This window comes from Ovis canadensis, chromosome 16 (genome assembly GCF_042477335.2).
Source record: "Ovis canadensis isolate MfBH-ARS-UI-01 breed Bighorn chromosome 16, ARS-UI_OviCan_v2, whole genome shotgun sequence".
NCBI lineage: Eukaryota > Metazoa > Chordata > Mammalia > Artiodactyla > Bovidae > Ovis > Ovis canadensis.
The window spans coordinates 26985541-27011824 of record NC_091260.1 but is presented as its reverse complement, the minus strand read 5'-3'; the positions used below and the strand labels follow the sequence as shown (position 1 = coordinate 27011824).

The following is a 26284-nucleotide window of genomic DNA, read 5'->3' as shown; positions in this document are numbered from 1 at the left end:
GGATAAACAACAAGGTCATACTACATAGAACAGGGAACTACATTCAATATTCTGTGATAAACCACAGTGGAAAGGAATATAAAGAGTATATACAAAGCACTCATTTCTCAGTGGGAGACACCTTGGCTTTAAAAAATAGTAGTAAATAATTAATTAAAAAATTTTAGAAAGAAATAAAGATTATGAGCAAAGTGGAATTGATAGCAATCTCCCTACCTAAAAATATTTTTCCTGTAAGTTTTAAAAATATAATTAAATGTAAATGAATGGACACTTTCAGGAAATCAAAGATGAAATGAATGGAAATATGGGAGAGGAAGAAACTTGTATGTACACACATACATATATTTTCATGCACACATGTGTTTATTTTTTCAGAGACTGAAAACCAAAGGTAGAAGAGATTGAGAATCGGACAAGAGGGACCAAGGGAATTTTAAGGGTAATAAAAATTGTAAGGTAGTTTATTAATATATTATTAGCATATAAATTAAATTTAATTTAGTTAAAAATCAAGCCATGTCTTATAGTTACAGTGTTTTCTTGTATTTTCAGAAAAAAATGAGATGAAGAATTCTGATTTTATGTTGGTTTGAAATTATTAAATTGAAGCAGGTGACTATCTCTAAAGATGATGAGTTTTAAATTTACCTCACAGATATTAAAACCAGAGTCCATACACTTTTTATATAAAACATTTTATTCTTTCAATAGGACTGGATTTAAATTTGACTTAGTTAAAATAAATATCTTCTAATCTTTGAAAGACTATTATAGGATTTCTTAGGTAATGTGCAAAAGCTCAAAGCATAAAGGAAAAGATTGGCAAGTTTAAACTTATTAATGAAAATTTTTAAAACATTTAAAAAAGCATAAACCAGAAAGCGGGAGAAAAATCGTAACAATATAAGGCTATGGTTTTTCCAGTAGTCATGTATGGATGTGAGAGTTGGACTGTGAAGAAAGCTGAGCACTGAAGAATTTATGCTTTTGAACTGTGGTGTTGGAGAAGACTCTTGAGAGTCCCTTGGACTGCAAGGAGATCCAACCAGTCCATTCTGAAGGAGATCAGCCCTGGGATTTCTTTGGAAGGAATGATGCTAAAGCTGAAACTCCAGTACTTTGGCCACCTCATGCGAAGAGTTGACTCATTGGAAAAGACTCTGATGCTTGGAGGGACTGTGGGCAGGAGGAGAAGGGGACGACAGAGGATGAGATGGCTGGATGGCATCACTGACTCGATGGACATGAGTTTGAGTGAACTCCAGGAGTTGGTGATGAACAGGGAGGCCTGGCGTGCTGCGATTCATGGGGTCGCAAAGAGTCAGACACGACTGAGCGACTAAACTGAACTGAACTGAACTGAACTGAAGCATAATAAATATCAAGAATATTGAAAGAACTCTCACCAATCTATAAGGGACAGGTCAAAAAAACTTTTTTAATGGTATAAACAGAAAAGAAGCAGGAGAAAAAAACCTGAGGACCGATAAATGAGTAATGAAATGTTCTATCTTGCTAGCAATCATAGAAATGAAAATGTTTCTTTCATCAGAGTGGCAAAAATGTTACAATTTGATAATATCAAGTGTTTGGGAGGACTGGACAAACTGGACATGTAATATTTTGGGCTTTTTTTTCTCTTTTTAAAAATTATGTTATTTTTTAAAATGTTTTACTTTATACTGGAGTACAGTTGAGTAACAATGTCATGTTAGTTTCAGGTGATTCAGTTATACATGTACATGTATCTATTCTTTTTCAAGTTCTATTCCCATTCAGGTTATTACAGAATATTGAGCAGAGTTCCTAATGCTAAACAGTTCATCCTTGTTGGTTATCTATTTTAAATAGCAGTGTATTTATGTCAATTCCAAACTCCCAATCTATCCCTCCCCCTTATACTTCCCCCGTGATAAACATAACCCTTTACACTTCCCCCTTGATAAACATAAGTTCATTTTCTATGTCTGTGAGTCTTGTTTCTGTTTTATAAATAAGTTCATTTGCATCTTTTTTCAGATTCCACATATAAATAGTACCGTATGCTATTTGCCTTCATCTATCTAACTTCACTTAGTATAATAATCTCCAAGTCCATCCATGTTACTACAAATGGCATTATTTCATTCTTTTTAATGGTTGAGTAGTATTCCATTGTATATATGTATTTATATATATATATATACACACACACACATTTTCTTTATCCATTCATCTGTCAATAGACATTTAGGTTGCTTCTGTGTCTTAAATATTGTAATTAGTGCTGCAATAAACAATGGGGTGTATGATCCCTTCTGAATTATAGTTTTCTTCAGATATATGCCCAGGAGTGGGACTGCAGGATGATATGGTAGCTCTATTTTTAGAGTTTTAAGGAACTGCCAGGCTGTTCTCCATAGTGGCTGTACAAATTTACATTCTCACCAACAGTGTAGCAGGGTTCCCTTTTTTCAGTACTCTCTAGCATTTATTATTTGTAGACTTTTTCATGATGGTCATTCTGACTGGTGTGAGGTGACATCTAATATATTGTTGATGGAAGTGTAAATTAAGTGCAAACACCACAAAGAGCAAATGTGGCAATATCTAATCCAGAAGATGTGCATTTTTGACCCAGCCATTTCATTTTTAAATACATAACTTTAAGAAATTCTTGCAGATGAGCATCTACATTAGTAAGTAAGGGAACATTATTTGTAGCAGTGAATAAATGGAAATAACCAAAATGGCTATCCATAGGGAAAAAAAAAGTTGTATTCTATTTCTACATTGGAGTATTATATAGCAGTTAAATGATGGACTAAATCCACACACATCAACATGGATAAATTATATAACATTTTGGAAGGAATGATGCTAAAGGTGAAACTCCAGTACTTTGGCCACCTCATGCAAAGAGTTGACTCATTGGAAAAGACTCTGATGCTGGGAGGGACTGGGGACAGGAGGAGAAGGGGACGACAGAGGATGAGATGGCTGGATGGTATCAATGACTCGATGGACGTGAGTCTGAGTGAATTCCGGGAGTTGGTGATGGACAGGGAGGCCTGGTGTGCTGTGATTCATGGAGTTGCAAAGAGTCTGACACGACTGAGCGACTGAACTGAAGTTGAAATAGGATACATTATAATTCAAACTGGGACAGGATGTAGATATATGACTATATGTATATAAAGCTTTAATTATAAATATTTTTAACACTAAATGTATATCTCAAACTTACCAAAGTACGCAGAGGAAGAACATAGTATCTCAGGGATCATACTTACCTAGGAGAGAAAGAGGATGGAATTAAGGATCACAAACTGAGCATCAGCTACATCTATAAAATTCTGTTTGAAAAACAAAACAATTTGAATTATCACAAAATGTTAACAGCTACTAATTCAGGGTACTGAGTGTACATGGGTATGTATTCATTTTAATCTCTGTATACTTGAAAAAATTTGCAACTTTATAAAAAAGGAAAAAAGATTACAGTGATTTGTTGTTAGCATTTACCTGGCAATTTCAAAAACATTTTAAATTTGCAATCAGCAATATAATGATACATTATGGGTGAGCAAAGCTCACTAGAATTCATGTATTGTGTTTTACTTTATAATTTATATCCAAAACTTTTTACTACAGATAGTGGCATAAAATAATGTCACTTTAACCTTTCTTTCTTTATTTAACTTATTGAGTATGAGATTTTTTTAAAACTTGATAAGCAAAGTGTGTGTATAACCAATTACTTTTAACTGTATTATACAAATATCTATCATTCAGAAAGGAGAAGAAAAAGTCAAAGAAAAAGGCCTTGATGCCAGGAAAGACTGGGGGCAAGAGAAGGGATGACAGAGGATGAGATGGTTGGATAGCATCACTGACTCAATGGACATGAGTTTGACCAAACTCTAGGAGATAGTGAAGGACAGGGAAGCCTGGTGTGCTGCAGTTCATGGGGTCGCAGAGTCCAACATGACTTAGCAACTGAACAACAGCAAAGACCCTGATATGCCAATAACTGCCTATTCTTCAGCACTGTGCAGACAGCAAAAGAGTATAAAAATAAAAGGCAAAGTTCTTCCCCTCAATCGAGTTACAGATGGACTGCAATAAGTTACATAATTTAATAAGTACTTTGGGCTTCAAACAAGAGAACTCAGTGCAGTCTAAATAATGATTTTTTTGGACATACACGTAGACAAATTTTGTGGTCGATTTCTTAGTTCTCACTTAAACTCCAACAACATTCAATTCAGTTGATTTCTCCCAACTTCAGGAAATCCTAATGTCTGATGTGAGTGTATTAGGAGGTGGGGCTTTGAGGAGATGCTTAGGTCATGAGGATAAAACTCATAAATGGGATGAGTGTTCTTATAAAAGAAACCATATAGAGACCCCCCCCCCCAAGCCTATTTTTGCAAATGAATAATTGCTGTGTTTGCCTTTGTAAACTATCTTTTCTCTTTAGTATCTTTGAAAATTCTTTCTCTTTGATATTTTACAGCTTTATTAAACTGTTTCACAGTGTTGCTTATCATGCACAGTATTCAGGGTACATTTTTCTGAGGCGTTCAGTTCTCCTGCAGAAAAGTTTCCAGCTATTATCTATTCAAATATTGCTTAAGAATCATTTCTGCTATTCTTTCCAACAGGAAATTCTATGTTGAAGTGCCTCAATTTGTTCTTTTTTATCTGCTCTTCATATTTTTTTTAATTTTTCTGGATAAATTCTTCAAACTATCTTTCAATTAAATAAATCAATCTGTAACTCTATCCAGTCAAGAGTTTATCCTACTTGTAGAATTTGTATTTAAGTCATTATATTTAATCATAATTGGACATACAATTAATTCCTATTTATAACCAAATGTTGTTTCATTTGTTCCTATTTTTGTATTACAATGTTGGGCCCTTTTTAAATGGAAAAAATTAATTTCTCCCAGCAACCTCAAAATACACATTTTAAAGTCTTTGTCAGACTGTTTCATAAAATCAATTTCAGCAAGTTAAAGTTCCATTTGATGGTTTGGTTACATTGGTAGAATGACTTCTGTTTCAAAAAACAATAACAAAAAAATCTGCCTCAGAAGGAAAACGTATTTTCTTGTAAATCATGCTCCCTAGTACCACAGCTCTATGGTCAATTACCTGGTTCAATAATATCAGGATTTGTTACTTTTTGAGATACTGCCTAGTTAAATATGCCAGATTCTCCCATGGCAGCTCTCCAAATGCTTACAAAATGGCTAAAGAGTCGTAGATGTTTCATGCAGATGTAATAACACTCACCAGGACATCACAAACCATTTCTTCATGTTTATTTTTTTTTAATTAGTAAGAAAAATCTTTCTCCATTTCCTCAGTTCCCATATACTTCATTTTCCTTTGCCCATAGTTTCCACTATCATTAACATCTTATATTTGGTGTTATACTTGTTAAAACGGAAGAATTAATATTGATACATTATTAACTAAAGTCCATAGTTTATATCAGCTTTCATTTTTTGTATAGTGCTGGGTTTTAATAAATGCATAATGTTAAATATCCACCAATAGAGTTAACATAAAGAATAGTTTCACTGCCCTTAAAATCCTCTGTAATCCACCTATTCATCCCACCCCTCCTGCCCTGCTGCTGCTGCTAAGTCACTTCAGTCATGTCCGACTCCGTGTGACCCCATAGACGGCAGCCCACCAGGCTCTGCCGTCCCTGGGATTCTCCAGGCAAGAACACTGGAGTGGGTTGCCATTTCCTTCTCCAATGCATGAAAGTGAAAAGTGAAAGTGAAGTCGCTCAGTCGTGTCTGACTCTTTGCAACCCCATGGACCGCAGCCTACCAGGCTCCTCCGTCCATGGGATTTTCCAGGCAAGAGTACTGGAGTGGGGTGCCATCGCCTTCTCCACCCACTACCAATCCCCTAAAACCACAATCAATCATCTTTCAACTGTCTTCATATTTTTGCCTCTTCCAGAATATCATACAGCTGGAATCATACAGTATGTAGGCTTTTCAGATTGCCTTCTTTCACTTAAGAATATGCATTTAAGTTCCCTTCATCCTTTCTTGTGGCTTGATCATTTCTTTTTATATCTGAATAATCCACTGTAATCCATTGTCCCATGATTTGTCCATTCAATTATTGAAGAACATCTGGATTGCTTTCAATTTTTGACAATCATGAAAAAGGCTGTTAAACTCATTGGTGTGCAAGGTTTTGTGTGAATGTAAGTTTTCAACTCATTTGGGTAAATACCAAGAAGCATAATTGGTGGATTGTATATTAAGAGTATGCTTAGTACATTTTTTTCCAAATGACTGTATTTTGCATTCCCACCAGCAATAAATGAGTTCCTGTTGCTCCACACTGTCAGCATTTGGTCATTCTAATGGGTATTTAGCGCTATCTCATTGTTTTTCAATTTGCATTTTCTTGATGACATACAATGTGGAAATCTTTGCATCTGCTTACTTGCTGTTTATCTTGTTTGGACAGGAGTCAGTTGAGACATTTTGCCCTCTTTTTAATTGGGATGTTTGCCCTTATTGTTGAGTTTACTGTATTTTGGTGAGTTCTTTTATCTTTTTGATATATGTGTTCTGCAGACATTTTTTCCTGTTTTTTTCCCACAGTGTTTTTAACAGAAAAAGTTTCAATTTTAATAAAATCCAGTTATCAATTTTTTAAGAAGTCTTCACCAAACTCAAAGTCACACTAGATTTTCTATTATTTTCTAGAAGTTTTGTAGTTGTGCATTTTATATTTAGGTCTATGATTCATTTTGAGTTAATTTAAAGGTGTAACATCACTATGGCAGTGCCCAGTTTTCTTTCTTTGTGTGTGCATGTACAGTTCTATCACCATTTGTTGAAAAAGACAGAGCTTTCTCCATTGGATTGCATTTCCTCTTTGTCAAAGATTAGCTGATCATATTTGTATGGGTCTACTTCTGAGCTCTCTATTCTGTTCCAGTGATCCGTTATTTGATTTTGCACCAACTTTACAATATTGGTTACTACAGATTTACAATGAGTCTTAAGGTTGCTGTCAGTTCTTCCACATTGTTCTTCTTCATTATGGCAGATATTCTGCGCCTTTTGTCTTTCCATATAAATTTATTCAACTTCCAGTACAATGCTGAATAGCACTGGTGAGAGAACATATTCTTGCCTTGTTCCTGATCTTAGAGAAAAAGTATCTGGTTTCTCACCATTAAGCATGTTAGCTGTGTTTTCTATAATTTTTTTTTTAAAGAATAAGTAATAGTGTACAAGATTGTGGATGTTCTTTATCAAGCTAAGGAAGTTTCTATTTCTAGCTTGCTGAGAGCTTTCATCATGAATAGGTATTCAATTTTGTCATATAGCTTTTTAATAACCTATTGGTGTCATCATGATTTTTCTACTTTCTATTTTGAGAATATATGCGTTACATTAATTGATATTTGAATGTTGAACCAGTCTTGAATATTTGGAATAAATACCACTTGGCTGGATGCATAATCCTTTTAATATACTGTTGAATTTGATTATTTTGTTGAGGATATTTGTGCCTGTGTTCATAAAAGATATCTGTTTAAAAGTCTTTGGTTTTAGTGTTAGGATAATGTATGTCTGGTTTTGGTATTAGGGTAATGCCAGCCTCATAGAAAGAATAAGCTTCTATTTTTTGGAACAGACTGTACTGAATTTTCATCATTTTCATCTCAAATATTTGATAGAGTTCACCAGTGAAACCATTTGGGTCTGATGTTTTCTGTTTTGAAAGTTTAATAACTATTTTCAGTTTCTTTAATACATAAGCTTATACAAAGTGGCAAATTTTCCTTGTGTGAATTTTAGTAGGCTGTGTCTTTCATAAAATTGGTCCAGTTCATCTAATTTATAACATTTAGGAGAACAGTTATTCAGAATACTCATTACCCTCTTAATGTTCCTGGGATCAATAGTGATGGCCCCTACATACAGGTTCTCAAAAACTGAAACTTTTTCTCCAACATACTCAAAACCACACACACACAAAACAACAACAACAACAAAAAAAACCCTTCGAGGCCTGTAAGCTTAGATGGGGTACAAATCAAGACTAATTCTACTGTAATTTACTTTGTTTATGATTGAGATGAAAAGTGGGCAAAAAACTGCTATATAAGAAGGCTGGGTTAGCAAATTAAAAAGTAGGATGCAATCATCATAGTTTTCTTTAAAACTTTACACAAGCCCATGCACCCTAGAGCCCATGCTCAGCAAGAAGAGAAGCACCACAATGAGAAGCCTGTGCACCACAACTAGAGAGTAGCCCTTGCTTGCTGCAACTAGAGAAAAGCCCGCACAGCAATGAAGACTCAGTACACCAAAAGTAATAAATAAATTACATAAATGTGAAATCAAGACTTATCAAAAAATCATCAAATTGTTTACTGCTTTTATCTATTTATTTCTGTAATTTGCAACACAGAGACGTTCACAGACAACAGTATTATCTGCTTTGTAGAAATACTGTCAAAACTTTTACTGCCAGCACCATTTTGCCTTTTTCTAGTAACTTCAAGGAATAGTAAGTTGCTCATTCCTTTGAATCTCAACTAGAGTATTCTAGGAAGGTATTTTTGTATGTCATCTTCCCCAGAAAGAACTTACAAGTTTTCTAAAATATAACAGTATTTGTATTTGTTACAAAAGGGACATGGTATACTTGTAAGTTTTTGCCTGTTTTAAGAGAGACTTAGTATTCAAGGTAAATAAAAAACTTGAATAATACAATGCAGTAGAAATCAATTTCAAAAATAAAAATATACATCAAGTCCACTCTGAAAACTAATGACACAAAAAGTGTTTGGAATTCTCTAGTTTACCTTATATGTAGTATAATTATATTGTCACTTATCTACCTATGATAAAGGCTATTTACTAAAATATCATGCCACACCCCCAAAAAAGCTAGAGAATTTTAAATGAGAATTTTATTTACAGAAAAGTCACAGAGGATTAACAAAATTTCACGAACACAATATCATTAGCAATAATTAACAGAATCAAGAAAGGTTTAATATATATATTACTTATAATACACATTAAAATAGCTTTCATGCTACCTTTATTCATTATTTTTTAATATTCCAATCTTTAACAAACCTAGAAATATTGTAGTATACATGGAACAGATGTACTATATACTTAAAAATTAGGCTACATTATACATTAGATATTAAGTCAGTTTTTTAACCTCCAGCAAATTATGGCCTTTCACCATAATTTATAAATTTAAAGGATATAAGCACCAAATAGAACTCAAAATGCATAAAATAAACTGGCATATATTTTAAAAGAAAAATATTACATTAGGAATATAATTAACAAAGAATTTTCCAAAGAATAGTGCAGAAGTAAGGTATATTTAAAGTATTATAAAGTCTAGAATGTCTTTTACTTACATTCTTGTCAACTCAGTTGAAAACACAAAAGCATTGACTGACTATGAAGCTATCATTTTTAAATGAATAGTAGATGGCAGCATGAGTCATTTTAAGCAAGAAAGGAAAATGGACTATATTATGCGCTTTGATTAGCAAATAACATTTTTTATTCAAGCAGTTCTCAGTGTTTCCATTATCCTTGAATGACAAGATTCTTTACGTACTATGTGAGAAAAACACCATCTTTTTACTGATGGAAGGCTTCTAATCTTATTCGGGTTGGATCTTCTGGATGTCTCAAGGCAATTCCATTACGCAGGAGCAGCTCAATATAAGGTGGCCAAAAAGAATCACTAATTTTGACATATGGGTCATGTGGAACACCAAATAATCTATTTAAAAGAATCTAGGAAAAAACACCATTCAAGATATATCTTACTTGGGAAAAAAAATTGATACAGATATATTAAAGCAGTTTTTTTTTTAACCAAAGAATGTTGATCTCTTTTCTTTGAATAATTGTTTAATCATAATTTCTATGTATTAAATAGCTGATTCTCTTTTTAAAAAAAACTACAAATATTACTAAATGGAAATAGCTTTAAAATGAATCTTTGTACCTGAATTTTTAAAATATTTCCTAAAAACTCGTTAAAAAGCATTTACAATTCTCCCCCTCAAGATTAATAATTTATGTTAGAAATTTGGTTATAACCATTTCTTCAGATTAAAAAAAAAGTTCAAAAAATTGCATACATGTCTTAATATTTCAGGGAAAGAGAAAACACCAACCTTCCCCCTCTACTCAAAGCCACTTATTCATCTGATAAACCTTCAAAACAAAAATTCTATCATCATTATTTCTTCAAATTATCTTAAACACTTTGATCTCTTCACTAAGGATACTGAGAAGTTTTCAATACCTGTAGTAAATTATATAAGACTAATATTTCTTGAACTACATTCCATGAAATTGGTCTCCCTAGCAATGCTCTTAGCATGGAGTAACAGGATCCTGTGGTTAAATAAGCTCAAGAAAGATGCTAATATGCACTGAGAATGACCCATCTTTCCCAGATTCAGGGCATTAGAAAAGTTGTGTAAGAAACACACATTAATATCTGAACATTAATGTTCTATGAGATATAGTGAAAAATGTTAAATATGTATCAATTATTACTCTACCTCCTCAGCTCCCACAAAGTGCCTTCAAAAATTACAAAACCAGGATTCATAATGGTTAAAAGATTCAAGGGGTACATAATTAGTAAAAGATAATGAATTAGAATCCATATCTTCAAACTGCCATGCCAAAGTTTTCACGTAAAGACATTATTTTAAGAAACACAGAAAAGGAAAAATAAAATTTATACCATATAATAAAGAATCTGCCTGCAATGCAGGAGACGTGTATTTGATCCCTGGGTAGGGAAGATCCCCTGGAGAAGAAAATGGCAACCCACTCCAGTATTCTTGCTGGAAAATCCCATGTACAAAGGAGCCTGGCGGGCTATAGTCCATGGGGTCATAAAAGAGTCGGACATGACTTAACAGCTAACAACAGTAAATGTGTCATAGAAATATAATTAAACTATTCAGTTCTCATCTCAATCACATTTCATGATTCTCTATTCTTGTTTTTTAACATTATAATTCTTAAAGAAAAATTTCACCTGTCATAAATTTTAGCTTGGTTTTTTTTTTTTTTTTTTGGCTGTGACAGTGTAGAATATCAGTTCCTCAACCAGGGACTGAACACGGACTGTGGCAGTGAAAACCCAGAATGCTAATCACCAGACCACCAGGGAATTCTCTAACTTTAGTTATTTCAAGAACCACATCCTGGAGAAGAAAGCTGTTGGTCTCATTTCTTTTAGGTATTATCATAAGAGAATAAGATATTATTTCCATTTTAGAGCAACTGCTCACATTTTAATATAATTTAAAATCTTACTTTTCACTGCTACATAAAATAATATCAATCAAAATCCTAGTAAATGCCAGAAATAATTAAATGTTAAAAATTCTACTTTAAAGTCAATATGTTTATATTATTTTACTTTTCACTGAACAGCAGTATAAATTTAGTTTACAATTATCATTGATAATACAAGACTTGGTATGTAATGGTTTCTAAATCTAAGCTTTATATGGTATCTCATAGTACACTATTCAAAAATTACAGATGTATTTCTGCATTAACTGTCAATATTTGCCATATATATGACAATCTTTATTTTAAAAAATGTCAAGTCATCCATGAGAAATGGTAGTTTTAGTTTCAGTATAAATTGTAAGTAAATTGGAATATGCTGAAAGATTCAAATTACAATCTAAAAAATATTTGTATTTTGCTGTTCAAAGTAATAATAATCTATATTAAGAAATCCTGAGGTATCAAAGATACATGCTTTCTCTGCCTGACATTTACTTTTTTTTCACAAATATCTTTGACCCTTAAAAAAAGTTTTTGAACTTTGGCCAAATTATCAACTATATTAAATACTTTAGATCTTGATATGACAACTTATTCCAAATTGGGTGAACAGGAAGGTAGAGGTACCAAAACCACTTAGCTAAAGACGTTAGTATCAAAAACACTTACCTAGATAAATGAAGACTTTAACTAGATAAAGACTTTTCATAAAATTACTATGAAGCAACTTTTCTGAAATCACTTTGTTCTAAACTTATCACTCATTTTAAAAACCCACATTGATTGTTAAACAGCTCTTCATAGACCATCTACCTTTCTGTTCACCCAACTTGCAATAGGTCATCATATCAAGATCTAAAGTATTTAATACTTTAGTTGATAACTTGGCCAAAGTTCAAAATATCTTTGAACCCTTTTTTTTAAGGGTCAAAGATATTTGTAAAAAAAAAAAAAAGCAAATGTCAGGCAGAGAAAACACGTATAGATTACATAACAGCAAAGGGTTTCACTGTGTAGATACTAAATAACATCATAAAAATTTTCTTTTTTTTAATATAGATTTATTTTAATTGGAGGTTAATTACTTTGCAATATTGTATTGGTTTTGCCAGCCATTAAAAAGAATACATCTGAATCAGTTCTAATGAGGTGGATGAAACTGGAGCCTGTTATACAGAGTGAAGCAAGCCAGAAAGAAAAATTTTCTTAAAGTAATAATCTGGAATACAATTAAGGGTAAGATTTTAGTTTCATCTTCTCTTAAAAAATATTCTTTCTTACTACACAAAAAATAGAAACTAATTTTATACTAAAGATAAATTAATATATGTAATAAAATTTGGTTTATACCTTAAAAACTAAAGCAGCATTTTTTTCTTTTTCAAACCGGAGTATGTACCTGTACTTAGTCACTCAGTTGCATCCAAATTTTGCAATTCCCATACACTGTGGCTGGTCAGGCTCCTCGGTCCATTGGAATTTTTCAGGCAAGAACACTGGAGAGGGTTGCCATTTACTCCTCCAGGGGATCTTCCCTGTTCAGGGATTAAACACTCATCTCTTTCATTGGCAGGTGGATTCTTTACAACTGATCCACCTGGGAAGCCCCAAGTTTCTGTATAATTGTCCATAAATCACTAATCAAGACATCTTCAAGACAAATCTTCAAACAAAACAACTACACAAAACACTTACCTCTAACATATCATGCAGTGTTATCAGCTGTGCAGTTGATTCTTGAATGTTTTTCTTTGAGGAAAGTGTGAATAATAAGAAATTAAAATTTCAGTTCTGACAATGGCAGGCTATTAGACTATTTATTTAAATTTTTAAAAAATCTTTTAAATTAATATCTCTCAATTGCAATGATACAAGATATACTAAAACCAAACATTTAAAATGAGATTACTTTAAAAGAATTCTGAAAGAAAACAACCTGTTGTACTAAACGTTAAGGTTCATAAAAATACAACTGAAACAATCTCTAAGACAGGGAAGTCTTTCGTAATTACTAAAACATACAATTTAGACTATTTACCTACCTATCTATAAATAAATAATGGGTAAAGTATATTACACAGATTGTATATACCCATATAAATGTAAATCTAATTTCTGAACCTCCCCAATCAAAATATCCAAGCAAATGACATTTCAGACTGCACTGATAGTTTCAGGAGAGAAAACTTGCTTCCTGGGGAGATTTGCTCATCTTTTCACAGTTCATGATGGTTCCTAATATTAACTCAACTCACTAGTTCTTTTTTTCCTGGAATGACAGAGAATAGATCTCATTCCAGTTCCATTCTAGAGTTTCACTGTATCTAGCTAAGATATGTCTCCTTTATTCTTTTTTAATGTTTTAACCCAAGAAAGATATTCTAAGTTCCACCACTAAATATTGTTCTATTTTATTTGGACTATCCTATTTTATCATGGCAATTAAAAAATTCAGTTTTAATTTTGTCATCCAATAAATTTACTCTCTAATCCTCTTCAGTTTCATATCGTTTATAAACTTTGATGACTATGTTCTCTACCTCTTTATCCAAATTACTGCTAAAAATGTTCAATAGGATAAGGTTCTACGGGAAATCTTCCAAGACAATACTAAGTGAAATCAGGAGCTTCTGAGTTCAGACATTCAATTAACTATATTTCCTACTATAGTGAAATCCAGTACTTTCCTGACAACAGGCAAAGATTACCACAGAGTCCTTATAAGGTCTTATAGAAATAGAAATATATAAAAGAAACAGCAAAATAATCCTGACAAAAACAAATGTGATTACTGAGTAAAGATGGTAAAGCTGGAGATCATCATCTCCTGTTCCCCTAATACCTTACTAAATGGAAGAGAGGTAAAAAGTAGCATATGATTCACTAGTGATGAAAGCATACACAATTACCAAACTGATAAAGAAATAAGAAGCAGCTAGGCACAGATAAAAATATAAAAGTTTGAGACAATCAAAGAAAATGCAGAGAAAAATTATAATAAAAGGAAACAAAAAATGTTTAAACATCAAGATATAGTGAAAGTGAAATCGCTCAGTCGTGTCCAACTCTTTGTGATCCCATGGACTGTAGCCTACCAGTCTCCTCAGTCTATGGAATTTTCCAGGCAAGAATACTGGAGTGGGTTGCCATTGCCTTCTCCAGGGGATCTTCCAGACCCAGGGATTGAACCCTGGTCTCCTGCTTTGCAGGCAGACGCTTTACCGTCTGAGCCCCAGGGAAGATATATCATAAGCATATAATAAAAGACACAAATGGCAATATAATTATAAAATAAAGGCAATATAACAACATATAATAAAGTACAGAAATGGCAAGGACCTAAAGGAAACAGAAGAGATTAAGTACCAAGAATACACAGAACTTTACAAAAAAGGTCTTAATGACCTAGCTAACCACAACGGTGTGGTCACTCACCTAGAACCAGACATCCTGGAGTGTGAAGTCTAATGAGCCTTGGGAAGCATTACTATGAATAAAGCTAGTGGAAATGATGGGATTCTAGCTGAGCTATTTCAGATCCTAAAAGATGATGCTATGAAAGTGCTGCACTCAATATGCCAGCAAATTTGGAAAATTCAGTGGTGGCCACAGGACTGGAAAAGATAAGTTTTCATTTCAATCCCAAAGAATGGCAATGCCAAAGAATATTCAAATTATATTACAACTGCTCTCTTTTCAAATACTAGTAAGATGATGCTCAAAATCCTTCAAGCTAGGCTTCAGCAGTATGTGAACCAAGAACTTCCAGATGTATAAGATGGATTTAGAAAAGACAGAGGAAATAAAGAACAAATTGCATAGATCTACTGGATCATGGAAAAAGCAAGGAATTATTAAAAAAATCTATTTCTGCTTCACTAACTACATGAAAACCTCTGACTGTGTGGATCACAACAAACTGTAGAAAACTCTTAAAAAGATGGAAATGCCAGACCACCTTACCTGGGTCCTAAGAAACCTGCATGCAGGACAGGAAGCAACAGTTAGAACTGGATATGGAACAGCAGACTGGTTCAGCGTTACTGGGAAAGGAATACGCCAAGGCTGTAAACTGTCACCCTAACTTATTTAATTTATATGCAGAGTAAGTACATCATGCTAAATGTTGGGCTAGAAGATTCACAAGCTGGAATCAAGATTGCGGGGAGAAGTATCAACAAACTCAGTTATACAAAGGATACCACTTTAATGGCGGAAAGTGAAGACGAACTAAAGAACCTCCTGAAGAATGTGAAAGGGCAGAGTGAAAAGGCTGGCTTAAAACCCAACATTCAAAAAATGAAGATCACAGCATCTGGTCCCATCACTTCATGGCATATAAATGGGGGAAAACTGGAAACATTGACAGATTTCATTTTCTTGGGCTCCAAAATCACTGCAGATGGTGACTGCAGCCATGAAATTAAAAGATGCTTCTGTCTTGGAGGAAAAACTATGACAAACCTAGACAGCATATTAGAAAGCAGAGACATCACTTTGCTGACAAATATCCATATACTCAAAGCTATGATTTTTCTAGTAGCCATGCATGGATGTGAAAGTGGGACCATAAAGAAGTCTGAGCACCACAGAATTTATGCTTTCGAACTATGGTGCTAGAGAAGACCCTTGAGAGTCCCTAGGACAGCAAAGAAATAAAACCAGTCAAACCTAAGGGAAATTAACCATGAATACGCATTAGAAGGACTGATGCTGAAGCTGAAGCTCCAATACTTTGGCCACCTGATGTGAAGAGCTGACTCTTTGGGAAAGACACTGATATTGGGAAAGATTGAGAGCAAGAGGAGAAGGTGGTGACAGAGGATAAGATGGTTGGATGGCATCACTGACTCAATGGACATGAGTTTGAGCAAACTAAGGGAGATAGTAAAGGACAGAGAAGATGAGGTCACAAAGAGTTGGATATTACCTAGCGACTGAACAACAAAAGCAGTATAAAATATATTTCCATGAAATGAAATGTGACCTAAATCTGCCCCAAGAAACAATATATCATCAAAGCAAAACAGATATTGAATGATCAACATGGTGACATATCCTCATTAAGTTACTGAAGGTCAGACATAAAGAATCTTTCAGGCAAGTAGTCATGCCAGAAAACATCTGCAGGCTGGCCTCAACTTCTCCACAGCACATTTCCAAGAAATGTGGAGAAACCATTTCTAAGAAAAATGGAGAAACCCACTACCAAGTCTTGTGATTTTTTAAAATCTCTGCCAAAGATAAGCCTCTAATTATAAAGCAAACAATGTCAGCAGTTAAAATTTCAAAAATAAAACACCCAGGAATTCTTCTTGAACAAATTACTTGTTAAAGAAATCCATCATAGCAAACAATGGATTAAACTTAAAAACTTAAAAATGAAAGGTAAAATATGATAAGAATGGAATCTAACAATGTACAATAAAGACTAAATGCATATGTGAATGATGGTATAGAACAAAATATAAATGCAATAAAACCGGGAAAGTTAAAAATAAATAATACAATTTACTTATTTTAAATAAACTGATGGCACTTTGGACTTTTGGCTGCCAAAACTATGAGAAAATTAATTTCTTTTGTTTAAGCCACCTAATCTTTGGTATTTTGTTATAGCAGCTTGAGCCCACTAATACATCCATTTTTCTAGCTTGACAGAGAAAGTAACCTATCATTTTGTAATATGTATCAACAGTTCATATACTTCATTTAAAAAAACTGAGCTTATCCAATATGACTTAACAAATTCATGATAGCTTCTGGTAATGAATGCTTCCTTTTAAGAATATCTCAAATCTCTGGTTCTATTAGAGGAGAACCTTAAGAGGTTAAAAAAAAAACAAAAAAAAACAGTTAGAAAATGGGAGACTAGAATCAGGAAATAAATCACTGAGTTAAGATTATGATCATTAAGACATAAGGGATCCTAAATTAACTGAAATGGTTAACAGAAGGCTGTCAACAATTTCAGAAATGACTAACGGGTATAAATAATAACAGAATCAGAAAAATATTCCATAACAAATGTAAAGCCTACTGATAGTTACAAAAAGAAAGAGAAGAATAAATAAACACAGATTATAAGAAAACAAAACTTTCTCCTTTCCCTAGACTGCACACAGTCACTCAAGAAATATGAACTGAGGTACTACAATAGGTATGAAAGACAGTACAAATACAAATATGAATTAAATGAAGCAAGCAGCTCACAGAGCATGGTAGGTGAAGAGAGAGGCATAAATTGCTACTACAAAATCATATAATAAATGCTAATAAGATGACACCTCAACTTCACTTAATGCCTCATACAAAAGATGTTGTTTGAGTTGCTTTAAGAAGGAATTTACTATCCTCATCAGATAGGAACTCTTTTGTAACCAGAGGGAACAGCATGTAGAAGGCACAAAAAAGTGACAGGTCAAATTGTACATCTGCTCCAATAGCATGGATGAATGGACTCATGCAAGAGATGGATAAAGATGGAAAGAAGGCTACAGAGATGGACAAAGTCCAGAACACAAATTCATTACTCTAAGGAGTTTATAGACTTCATCCCAGAGGGTGGCATCAAAATTGGAAAAAAAAAAAAGTTTTACAATGAAAAGATTAAAATATGCATATTTTAAAATATATGATTAAATAAATTATTAAATATGTAAAGTTTTAGAAAGATCATTCTGGATCCAGTTTCAATGCCTATCCTACACCCACAAGTTCTTATTATTTATACCCTGTTTTGCTTTTTAAAAATGAATTAAAGTGCTTGTTTCCAACTTTCTGTCAACCAATGAAATATTTATTTGCTTTTGTGAAAAAAGTTTATTTCATCATAACTACTATTAAAATAGTCAATAACTTACCTCATAGGTATAGGTATCTTCTGATTTTAAGTTACATGTTTATTATAGAAAATTTGGAAAATAATGAAAATGAAAACAAAAACAAGTCTCATCTACAATCTTAGCCCCAGGCATAAAGCACTATTACATTTTTTGGTACCAATTAGACTTTTTGGTATACAATTTAATCATCTATGCTTTATCCTCTAACGAAAATTTGTGAGCATTTCATCAATTCCTTTGATAGTGTTCAATACATTATTTTGAAAAGCTCCATTTTCTCCACTATATGAATACAATGTAAAAAATATATATTTATTTAGTTTATTGAATAACTAGATTCCTTCTAATTTTTCAATAAATACCATAACATGATGATGGAGTACTTCTGTACACATACCTATTTGTTTATATCTTTGAAAAGAAAAAAAAGAAAGAAAGAAAGAAAGAAAGTGAAGTCACCCAGTCGTGTCTGATTCTTTGTGACCCTGTGGACTGTAGCCTATTAGACTCCTCCATCCATGGGATTTTCCAGGCAAAAGTACTGGAGTCTGTTGCCATTTCCTTCTCCAGGGGATCTTCCCAACCCAGGTATCAAACCCAGGCCTCCCACATTGCAGACAGATGCTTTACCGTGTGAGCCACAAGGGATGCAAATTTATATCTTTGAAGTGCATATTAAACAAGAAAATTCATCAGAAAATTTACATTTGAACCTACTAAAACAATTTCATATCTGAATGTCTTCTCTACAACTTACCTTTTTCTTTTTAACGTTTCTATCAGGCAGAGGAAAATGGTCTTCGAGAAACTCACCCATGGTAACCAAGAGTTTCTCCTTATATTCTTTTATATCACTCATTTTTGTTTTCAGCTCATTAAAAATTCTAGAAAGATTTTTTTTTAATTAAGAGAATTAATTTGTTGATAAAATACTTAGGAATAAAGAATTGGTTACTCATAAAATTAATCAAACACTGTTCAAACTTCATTGCTCAAATCAAACAACTAGCTTTATGAGATAAATAGTCTATTTAACATAGGAAAACTAAGTCAAATTATTAATAAAAGATTATATAACTTTTAACAATTAGTAAAAGTCAGGGTAAGACAATTTCTGGTAAAATTCACCTGCTTTTCATCTATGCATTTCATATAACATAAAAAAGTAAATAATTTCTCCTATTTTGAAAACCTAGAACACAAAGTCAATACCTTGATTCAGAAAATGTCACAACCTGCTGTTTCAATTCATTTTGTATTACATTAAGAGATTCCAATATTTGCTGCTGTTCATCCAACCATTTTTGCTCCCTTTGAATGTGAAAAAACAAAACAATAGTCAAATAAAACATTAATGCTAATTCAATACACGGAAAAGACTAATGGTAATTATAATATAAATATACCTTTCTAAATCTTCCTTTAATTTTTCATTATTTGACTGAATAGTAGATAGCACCAATTCAAGATCATGTCTCAATTTTTGGAACTAGAACAAAATAATTAAAATTAATTGTTTAATCTTGTAGATAGTTATATATCTGAACAATAGTGAAATTTACATACTAGGATATACATTCAGAAATTAACGGCAAAAAAAGGCTAGCAAAAAAGTCTTTGAAACAGAAATATACACCAGGTATTAGAATGTTCATTGGTAGGACTGATGTTGAAGCTGAAACTCCAATACTTTGGACACCTGATACAAAGAGCTGACGCATTTTAAAAGACCCTGATGCTGGGAAAGATTGAGGGCAGGAAGAGAAGGGGACGACAGAGGATGAGATGGTTGGATGGCATCACCAACTCAATGGACATGGGTTTGGATGGACTCCGGGAGTTGGTGGTGGACAGGGAGGCCTGGCGTGCTGTAGTTCATGGGGTCGCACAGAGTCAGACACAACTGAGCAACTGAACTGAACTAAGTTCTGTATAATATTTCACTGTTAAATTAGAAGATATAAGAGGTTTTGAGCAATAAATTGCAATTTCATACTGAAAGGCAATTCAGTGGAAAATTTTCAGTAACCAGGCATATTAGGTAGGTCTCTTTTCTAAGGAGACTATACTAAACAGACACAGATGAGTATCACTCATTCAACAAATATTTCTTGATCAACTGTTAACCCAGGCACTGTTGAAGGAGTCAGGGATGCAAAAGTGAACAGAACAAAGAGGGGAATCCAAAAGAAGAAAACAAACTTGAAACTCCAGAGAGGGATAAATACAATACAGTAAAAATAGGTCAAAGCAAGAGTACAGAAATGAGGAGCAGGGATGGCATTTTTAGGTATGATATAAACAACACTGACAGTACATTAAATATGGTCCAATAATGGACTTAAACTAATAATAAAAAAATTTATTTGAAAAAAATGTGAAAATTTGGATGCTAAAAGTACAAGTAAAGATGCAAATAATCCATGGGTCAAAAACACAATCTTCAGAAAAATAAAAAATTATGATGAACTATTTGAAAATAAAAGCAAGACTAAACTTTCTGGAATAAAGCAAAAGAAGTATTCAGGTAAGAATTTACACCACTAAAAGCCTGTATTAGAAAAAAAGAAAGCTCTCTCTCTAAATCTAGCTTGAACATCTATATCATCAAAAATTCAAGAGTTCCAGAAAAACATCTACTTCTGCTTTACTGATTATGCCAAGGCCTTTGGCTATGTGGATGACATCAAACTATGGAAAATTCTTAAAGAGGTGGGAATACCAGATCACCTTACCTGCCTCCTGAGAAATTTGTATACAGGTCAAGAAACAATAGTTAGAACTGGACATGGAACAACAGACTGGTTCCAAATCAGGAAAGGAGTGGTCAAGGCTGTATATTGTCACCCTGCTTATTTAACTTATATGCAGAGCACATCATGTGAAACACCAGGCTGGATGAAGCACAAGCTGGAATCAAGATTGCTAGGAGAAATATCAATAACCTCAGATATGCAGATGACACCACCCTTATGGCAGAAAGCAAAGAACTAAAAAGTCTCCTGATGACAGTGAAAAAGGAGAGTGAAAAAGTTGGCTTAAAGCTCAACATTAAGAAAACTAAGATCATGGCATCTGGTCCCATCACTTCATGGCAAATAGATAGGGAAACAATGGAAACAGTGACAGATTTTATTTTCTTGGGCTCCAAAATCACTGCAGACGGTGACTGCAGCCATGAAATTAAAAGACGTTTACTCCTTGGAAGAAAAGCTATGACCAATCTAGAGAGTATACTAAAAAGCAGAGATATTACTTTGTCAACAAAGGTCCATCTAGTTAAAGCAATGGTTTTTCCAGTAGTCATGTATGGATGTGAGAGTTGGACCATAAACAAAACTGGGCACCGAAAAATTGATGCTTTTGAACTGTGGTGTTGAAGGCTCTTGAGTCCCTTGGACTGCAAGGAGATCCAAGCAGTCCATCCTAAAGGAAATCAGTCCTGAATATTCACTGAAAGTACTGATGCTGAAGCTGAAGCTCCAATACTTTGGCCACCTGAATGTGAAGAACTGACTCTCTGGAAAAGACCCTGATGCTGGGAAAGATTGAAGGCAGGGGAAGGGGATGACGGAGAACGAGATGGTTGGATGGCATCACTGAGTCGATGGACATGAGTTTGAATCAGCTCCCGGAGTTGGTGATGGACAGGGAGGCCTGGAGTGCTGTAGTCCATGGGTCACTAACAGTTGGACATGACTGAGTGACTGAACTGATGAACAATGAGGTGCATGTATCTTTCTGAATTAGTATTTTTGTTTTATTCAGATATATACCCAGGAGTGGAGTTGCTGGGTAATATGGTAGTCTACTTTCAGTTTTTTGAGAAACTGCCATACTGTTTTCCACAGAGGATACACCAATTTATGTTTCCAACAGTGTTTGAGGGTTCCCTTTTCTCCATGTCCTCAGCATTCCTTATTTGTATTCTTTTTGACAATAGTCATACTGACAAGCATGAGGTATTATCATTTTAATCAGCTTGTTTTTTCGCTTTTTGGGGGGGCATTACCATGTGGCATTCAGGATCTTACTTCCCCGACCAGGGATTGAATTCAGGCCCCTGCAGTGGAAATGCAGTCTTAACCAGGACACTGCTACGGAAGTCCTAGCTGTTTTTTATGTTGACTTGTATAAGTCATTTATATAAGTTAGATATTAACCTCTTATCAGTCATAGCATTTGCTAATGTACTTTCCCATTCAGTAGGTTGTCTTTTCATTTGCTGATGTTTTCTTTTGCTGTGCAAAAGCTTTTAAATTTAATAAGGTCCTATTTGTTTACTGTTGCTTTTATTTCCTTTACCTTAGGAGACAAAGCTAAAAACACATTGCTAGATTTTGTCAGAGCCGACAAAGGTCCGTCTAGTCAAAGCTATGGTTTTTCCTGTGGTCATATATGGATGTGAGAGTTGGACTGTGAAGAAGGCTGAGCGCCGAAGAATTGATGCTTTTGAACTTTGGTGTTGGAGAAGACTCTTGAGAGTCCCTTGGACTGCAAGGAGATCCAACCAGTCCATTCTGAAGGAGATCAGCCCTGGGATTTCTTTGGAAGGAATGATGCTAAAGCTGAAACTCCAGTACTTTGGCCACCTCATGTGAAGAGTTGACTCATTGGAAAAGACTCTGATGCTGGGAGGGAGGGATTAGGGGCAGGAGGAGAAGGGGACAACAGAGGATGAGATGGCTGGATGGCATCATGGACTCAATGGACGTTGAGTCTGAGTGAACTCTGGGAGATGGTGATGAACAGGGAGGCCTGGAGTGCTGCGATTCATGGGGTCGCAAAGAGTTGGACATGACTGAGCGACTGAACTGTTCTACCCATATTTTCCTCTAGGAGACTGATGGTTTCTGGTCTTACTTTTCTGTCTTTAATCTGTTTTGAGTTTACTTTATATATGGTGATAGAAAATGTTCTAGTTTTATTTTTTTATGTATGGATGTCCAGTTTTCCCAACACCACTCACTGAAGAGACTGTCTTTTCCCCATTGTAAATTCTTGCCTCCTTTGTTGTAGATTAAATGACCAAAAATGTGTGGGGTTCTTTCTAGACTGTCTTACATGCCTACATTAGTTCCTTGTTAGTGTAGAGAAATGTAATATGTTTCTATTAATTTTGTATCCTGAAACTTAACCAAATACACTGAAGTGTTCTAGTAGTTTTCTAGTAGTGTCTTTAGGATTTTCCATGTATAATATCATGTCATCTACATGTAATAGCTACAGTAATAGCTTTACTTCTTTTCCAATTTGGATTCTTTCTATCTTTTTCTTGAGTGATTGCTGAGTCTCAGACCTCCAACACTATGCTGAATGAAATTTGTTTCATGTTTCATTAAAGAAATGTGAGTTTTAATTCACATTTAAAGCTCAAAAACAAACTCCACTCATAAATTACTTTTTGATGAACATCCATCCTGCTTTCCACTGGGAACTCCCCTGTATTAATACTTATAGACCTTTTTTCTAGGGCCATTTATATTTTCCAGAGACTATTTTAACTCCAGTTTGAGGCTACTTTTATACCATACTTTAGGAACCCTAAAGGAAATCAACTCTGAATAGTCATTGCAAGGACTGGTGCTGAAGCTGAAGCTCCAATACTTAGCCACCTGATGTGAAGAGCCAACTCAATGGAAAAGACCCTGATGCTGGGAAAGACAGGACGAGAGGAGCAGGGGGCGACAAAGGATGAGACGGTTGGATGGCATCACTGATTCAATGGACATGAGTTTGAGCAAACTCAGGGAGATAGTGAAGAAGAGGAAAGCCTGGCATGGTACAGTTCATGAGGTTGCAGAGACTGGGACACAACTTTGCAACTTAACAACAACAAAGGACCCCTGTAGATAGATCAAGAGAAGGAGCTGGTACTTCCACCACACAGTATAAAAATGTTAACTTGAACTTTCTGACTTTTGACCTCACACCAACCTTATTAAACCTGGTGTGTTAAGGTCAAAGCCTCAATAGTTTAATGTCTCCATATAACATGCCTCCAGTTTTCAGGTGTGTGGGTCAAAGTTAGCCACTTGATTGCAAGAGAGAGAGAGAAGGTCTAGTGGTCTGTTCTTACTTTAAAGAAATCTTATTTTAAGCTCTACAGTTGAACCCTGAATTTTCAAGTACCAGGTTCCCTCAAATCCAAAGCCTTTCTTCAGTTCTACTGGGCAGATTCTGTCTCTAAGAATACAGATATTTATCTATTTCAATGCTCTACAACTTTGTTTAAAATTCTTATTTGCTTCTATCTTATCTCCTAAACTTCGATCTAATAAACTGATGCTTTTAAAAACATCTTTACTGACCTTTATGTTAAGTTTTAACGACAGATATGTATGTATAATCGCTTAGTTATATGTAAACTTTTAGCATTTGAAGTTTAATCAACAAAAATTAAATATAAGAGTAAAGTTTACATATTTAATTCAAAACTCAAACAATCTGAAGAATCCTATTCAATAAAACATAATTAATACAATTTTAAAGTGGTTTTATCTCACTCGCTATGGCATGAACTTATTAAAAACACTTCTTGTCATAAGCTATTTGGGGTTACTACAAATTCATTCAGTGACTTACCTCTTCTTTTCCTAATGTTACCAGAATTTCTTCATTCAGGGGAATCACTATAGGAACAAAACAAACAAAAATTATACATATACTTAGTTATCTCTCAAAAATCAAGAATTTGATTTTGTAGTTTCTAAGATAACAATTTCGCTTTTCATTTATTTACAATAGAATGTTTATGAGATGTGTAAAATTTTTATAAACATTTTTATTTAACACCTTTACATATATAGCCAAATTATATATCACATTAGACAAATGTGATATTTTCACATTTTGTTTTCAGTGCCTTTTTCTCTTATTTTCCCAATCCATCAAAAACAAAATTATCTACAGTGTTTCTTAAATATTTCTCTGTGGTTAAATGATTCTATGCATACAAACATAGTTCCAATGTATACAGTATACGCATATTTGTACATATACAAAAAAAGGGTTATTAATTTTGTCATTCCCAGTTTTACAAGAATGATATCATATCATACACATTACTCTTATTTTCACTCAACAAAACCCATATGGAAAGCCTGTGTATTCATCAGGAGTAAGTCAAATTCATAATTTTAAATCATTGCATAATAATCCACAGGGTAAATTCATCAAATGTGTTGAGCAATTTCACTACTGATTGAGCACTAACTTTGTGTCTAGAGTTTAGCCTCAAAAAACAATGATGCATGAAACATTCTTTTATTTATGTCCTTATACGTTGATTCTTTCATTTCTGTGGGATAGATTCCCAGAAAGTAAATTTCACAGAAGAAAATGAGTATTTTGAATTTTAAAATAGTATGCTAGATTCTTTTTTTTTTTTCATTTTCTGGGAACAATGACTAAGAAACAGCAAAAATATTATAAACTCTTCTAAAAATTCTGCCAGTCTGATGAATATAAATTAATATTCCATTTTAATTTCATATAGAGGAGCCTGGTGGGCTGCCATCTATTGGGTCACACAGAGTCAGACACGACTGAAGCGACTTAGCAGCAGCAGCAAAATCAAATCCTTTTATTTACAAAAGTTCAATTCTTATACTAAATTTATTTTTCCTAATAAAGTGCTACTAAAATTTCTCAAATGATATGCTACTGGAAACTTTCTAAGCTTTCTTCCATGCTAGAGGGTTTTCTAACAGAAAAGAGATGTAATTCATAGGCCCTGTAGAATTAAATAGGACTAATTATAGGCAGCCCTGGGATAGCTATACAATGAAAAGGATCCTAAGAATATAAAGTTTAAAAATCTCCCTTTTGACAAATGTGACCAAAAGTAGCACTTCATATTCAAACAATCATTTCAACCAATATGGCAGGCTCTAAGAATATAAAGATTTTAAAAATCTTTCCAGTGTGGCAGCCTATGGGATTCACAACCTTAAGCAAGGTGGATATTTGACCAACAATTCAATGTGCTAGCAGTACAAGGTCTTTATGTAAGATTATTAGACGTCTGGAAGGTAGAGAGATATACAAGTGTGATGTTACAGAGAAGTCTTCTTTGGATATATAGACACG

At 33.9% G+C, this 26284-nt stretch overlaps 1 protein-coding gene across 3 annotated transcripts in view; it reads right to left on the bottom strand.

Annotated features, from left to right (window-relative positions):
• Window positions 1-8944: 8944 nt before the first annotated feature.
• Window positions 8945-26284, bottom strand: part of CENPK (centromere protein K) — a 37057-nt gene continuing 19717 nt past the window's right edge. For 2 of the 3 annotated variants that reach the window (XM_069556303.1, XM_069556304.1), the window contains exons 5-10: window positions 24779-24825; window positions 19600-19682; window positions 19406-19504; window positions 18951-19077; window positions 13044-13097; window positions 8945-9818 (exon numbers count right to left, since the gene is read on the bottom strand). In XM_069556303.1, the coding sequence (XP_069412404.1) occupies window positions 9660-9818; window positions 13044-13097; window positions 18951-19077; window positions 19406-19504; window positions 19600-19682; window positions 24779-24825 (569 nt within the window). In that variant the 3' untranslated portion in view covers window positions 8945-9659. Of the gene's footprint in view, window positions 9819-12716; window positions 12884-13043; window positions 13098-18950; window positions 19078-19405; window positions 19505-19599; window positions 19683-24778; window positions 24826-26284 lie in introns of those variants that run through there. The other variant, XM_069556305.1, reaches the window with a different exon arrangement.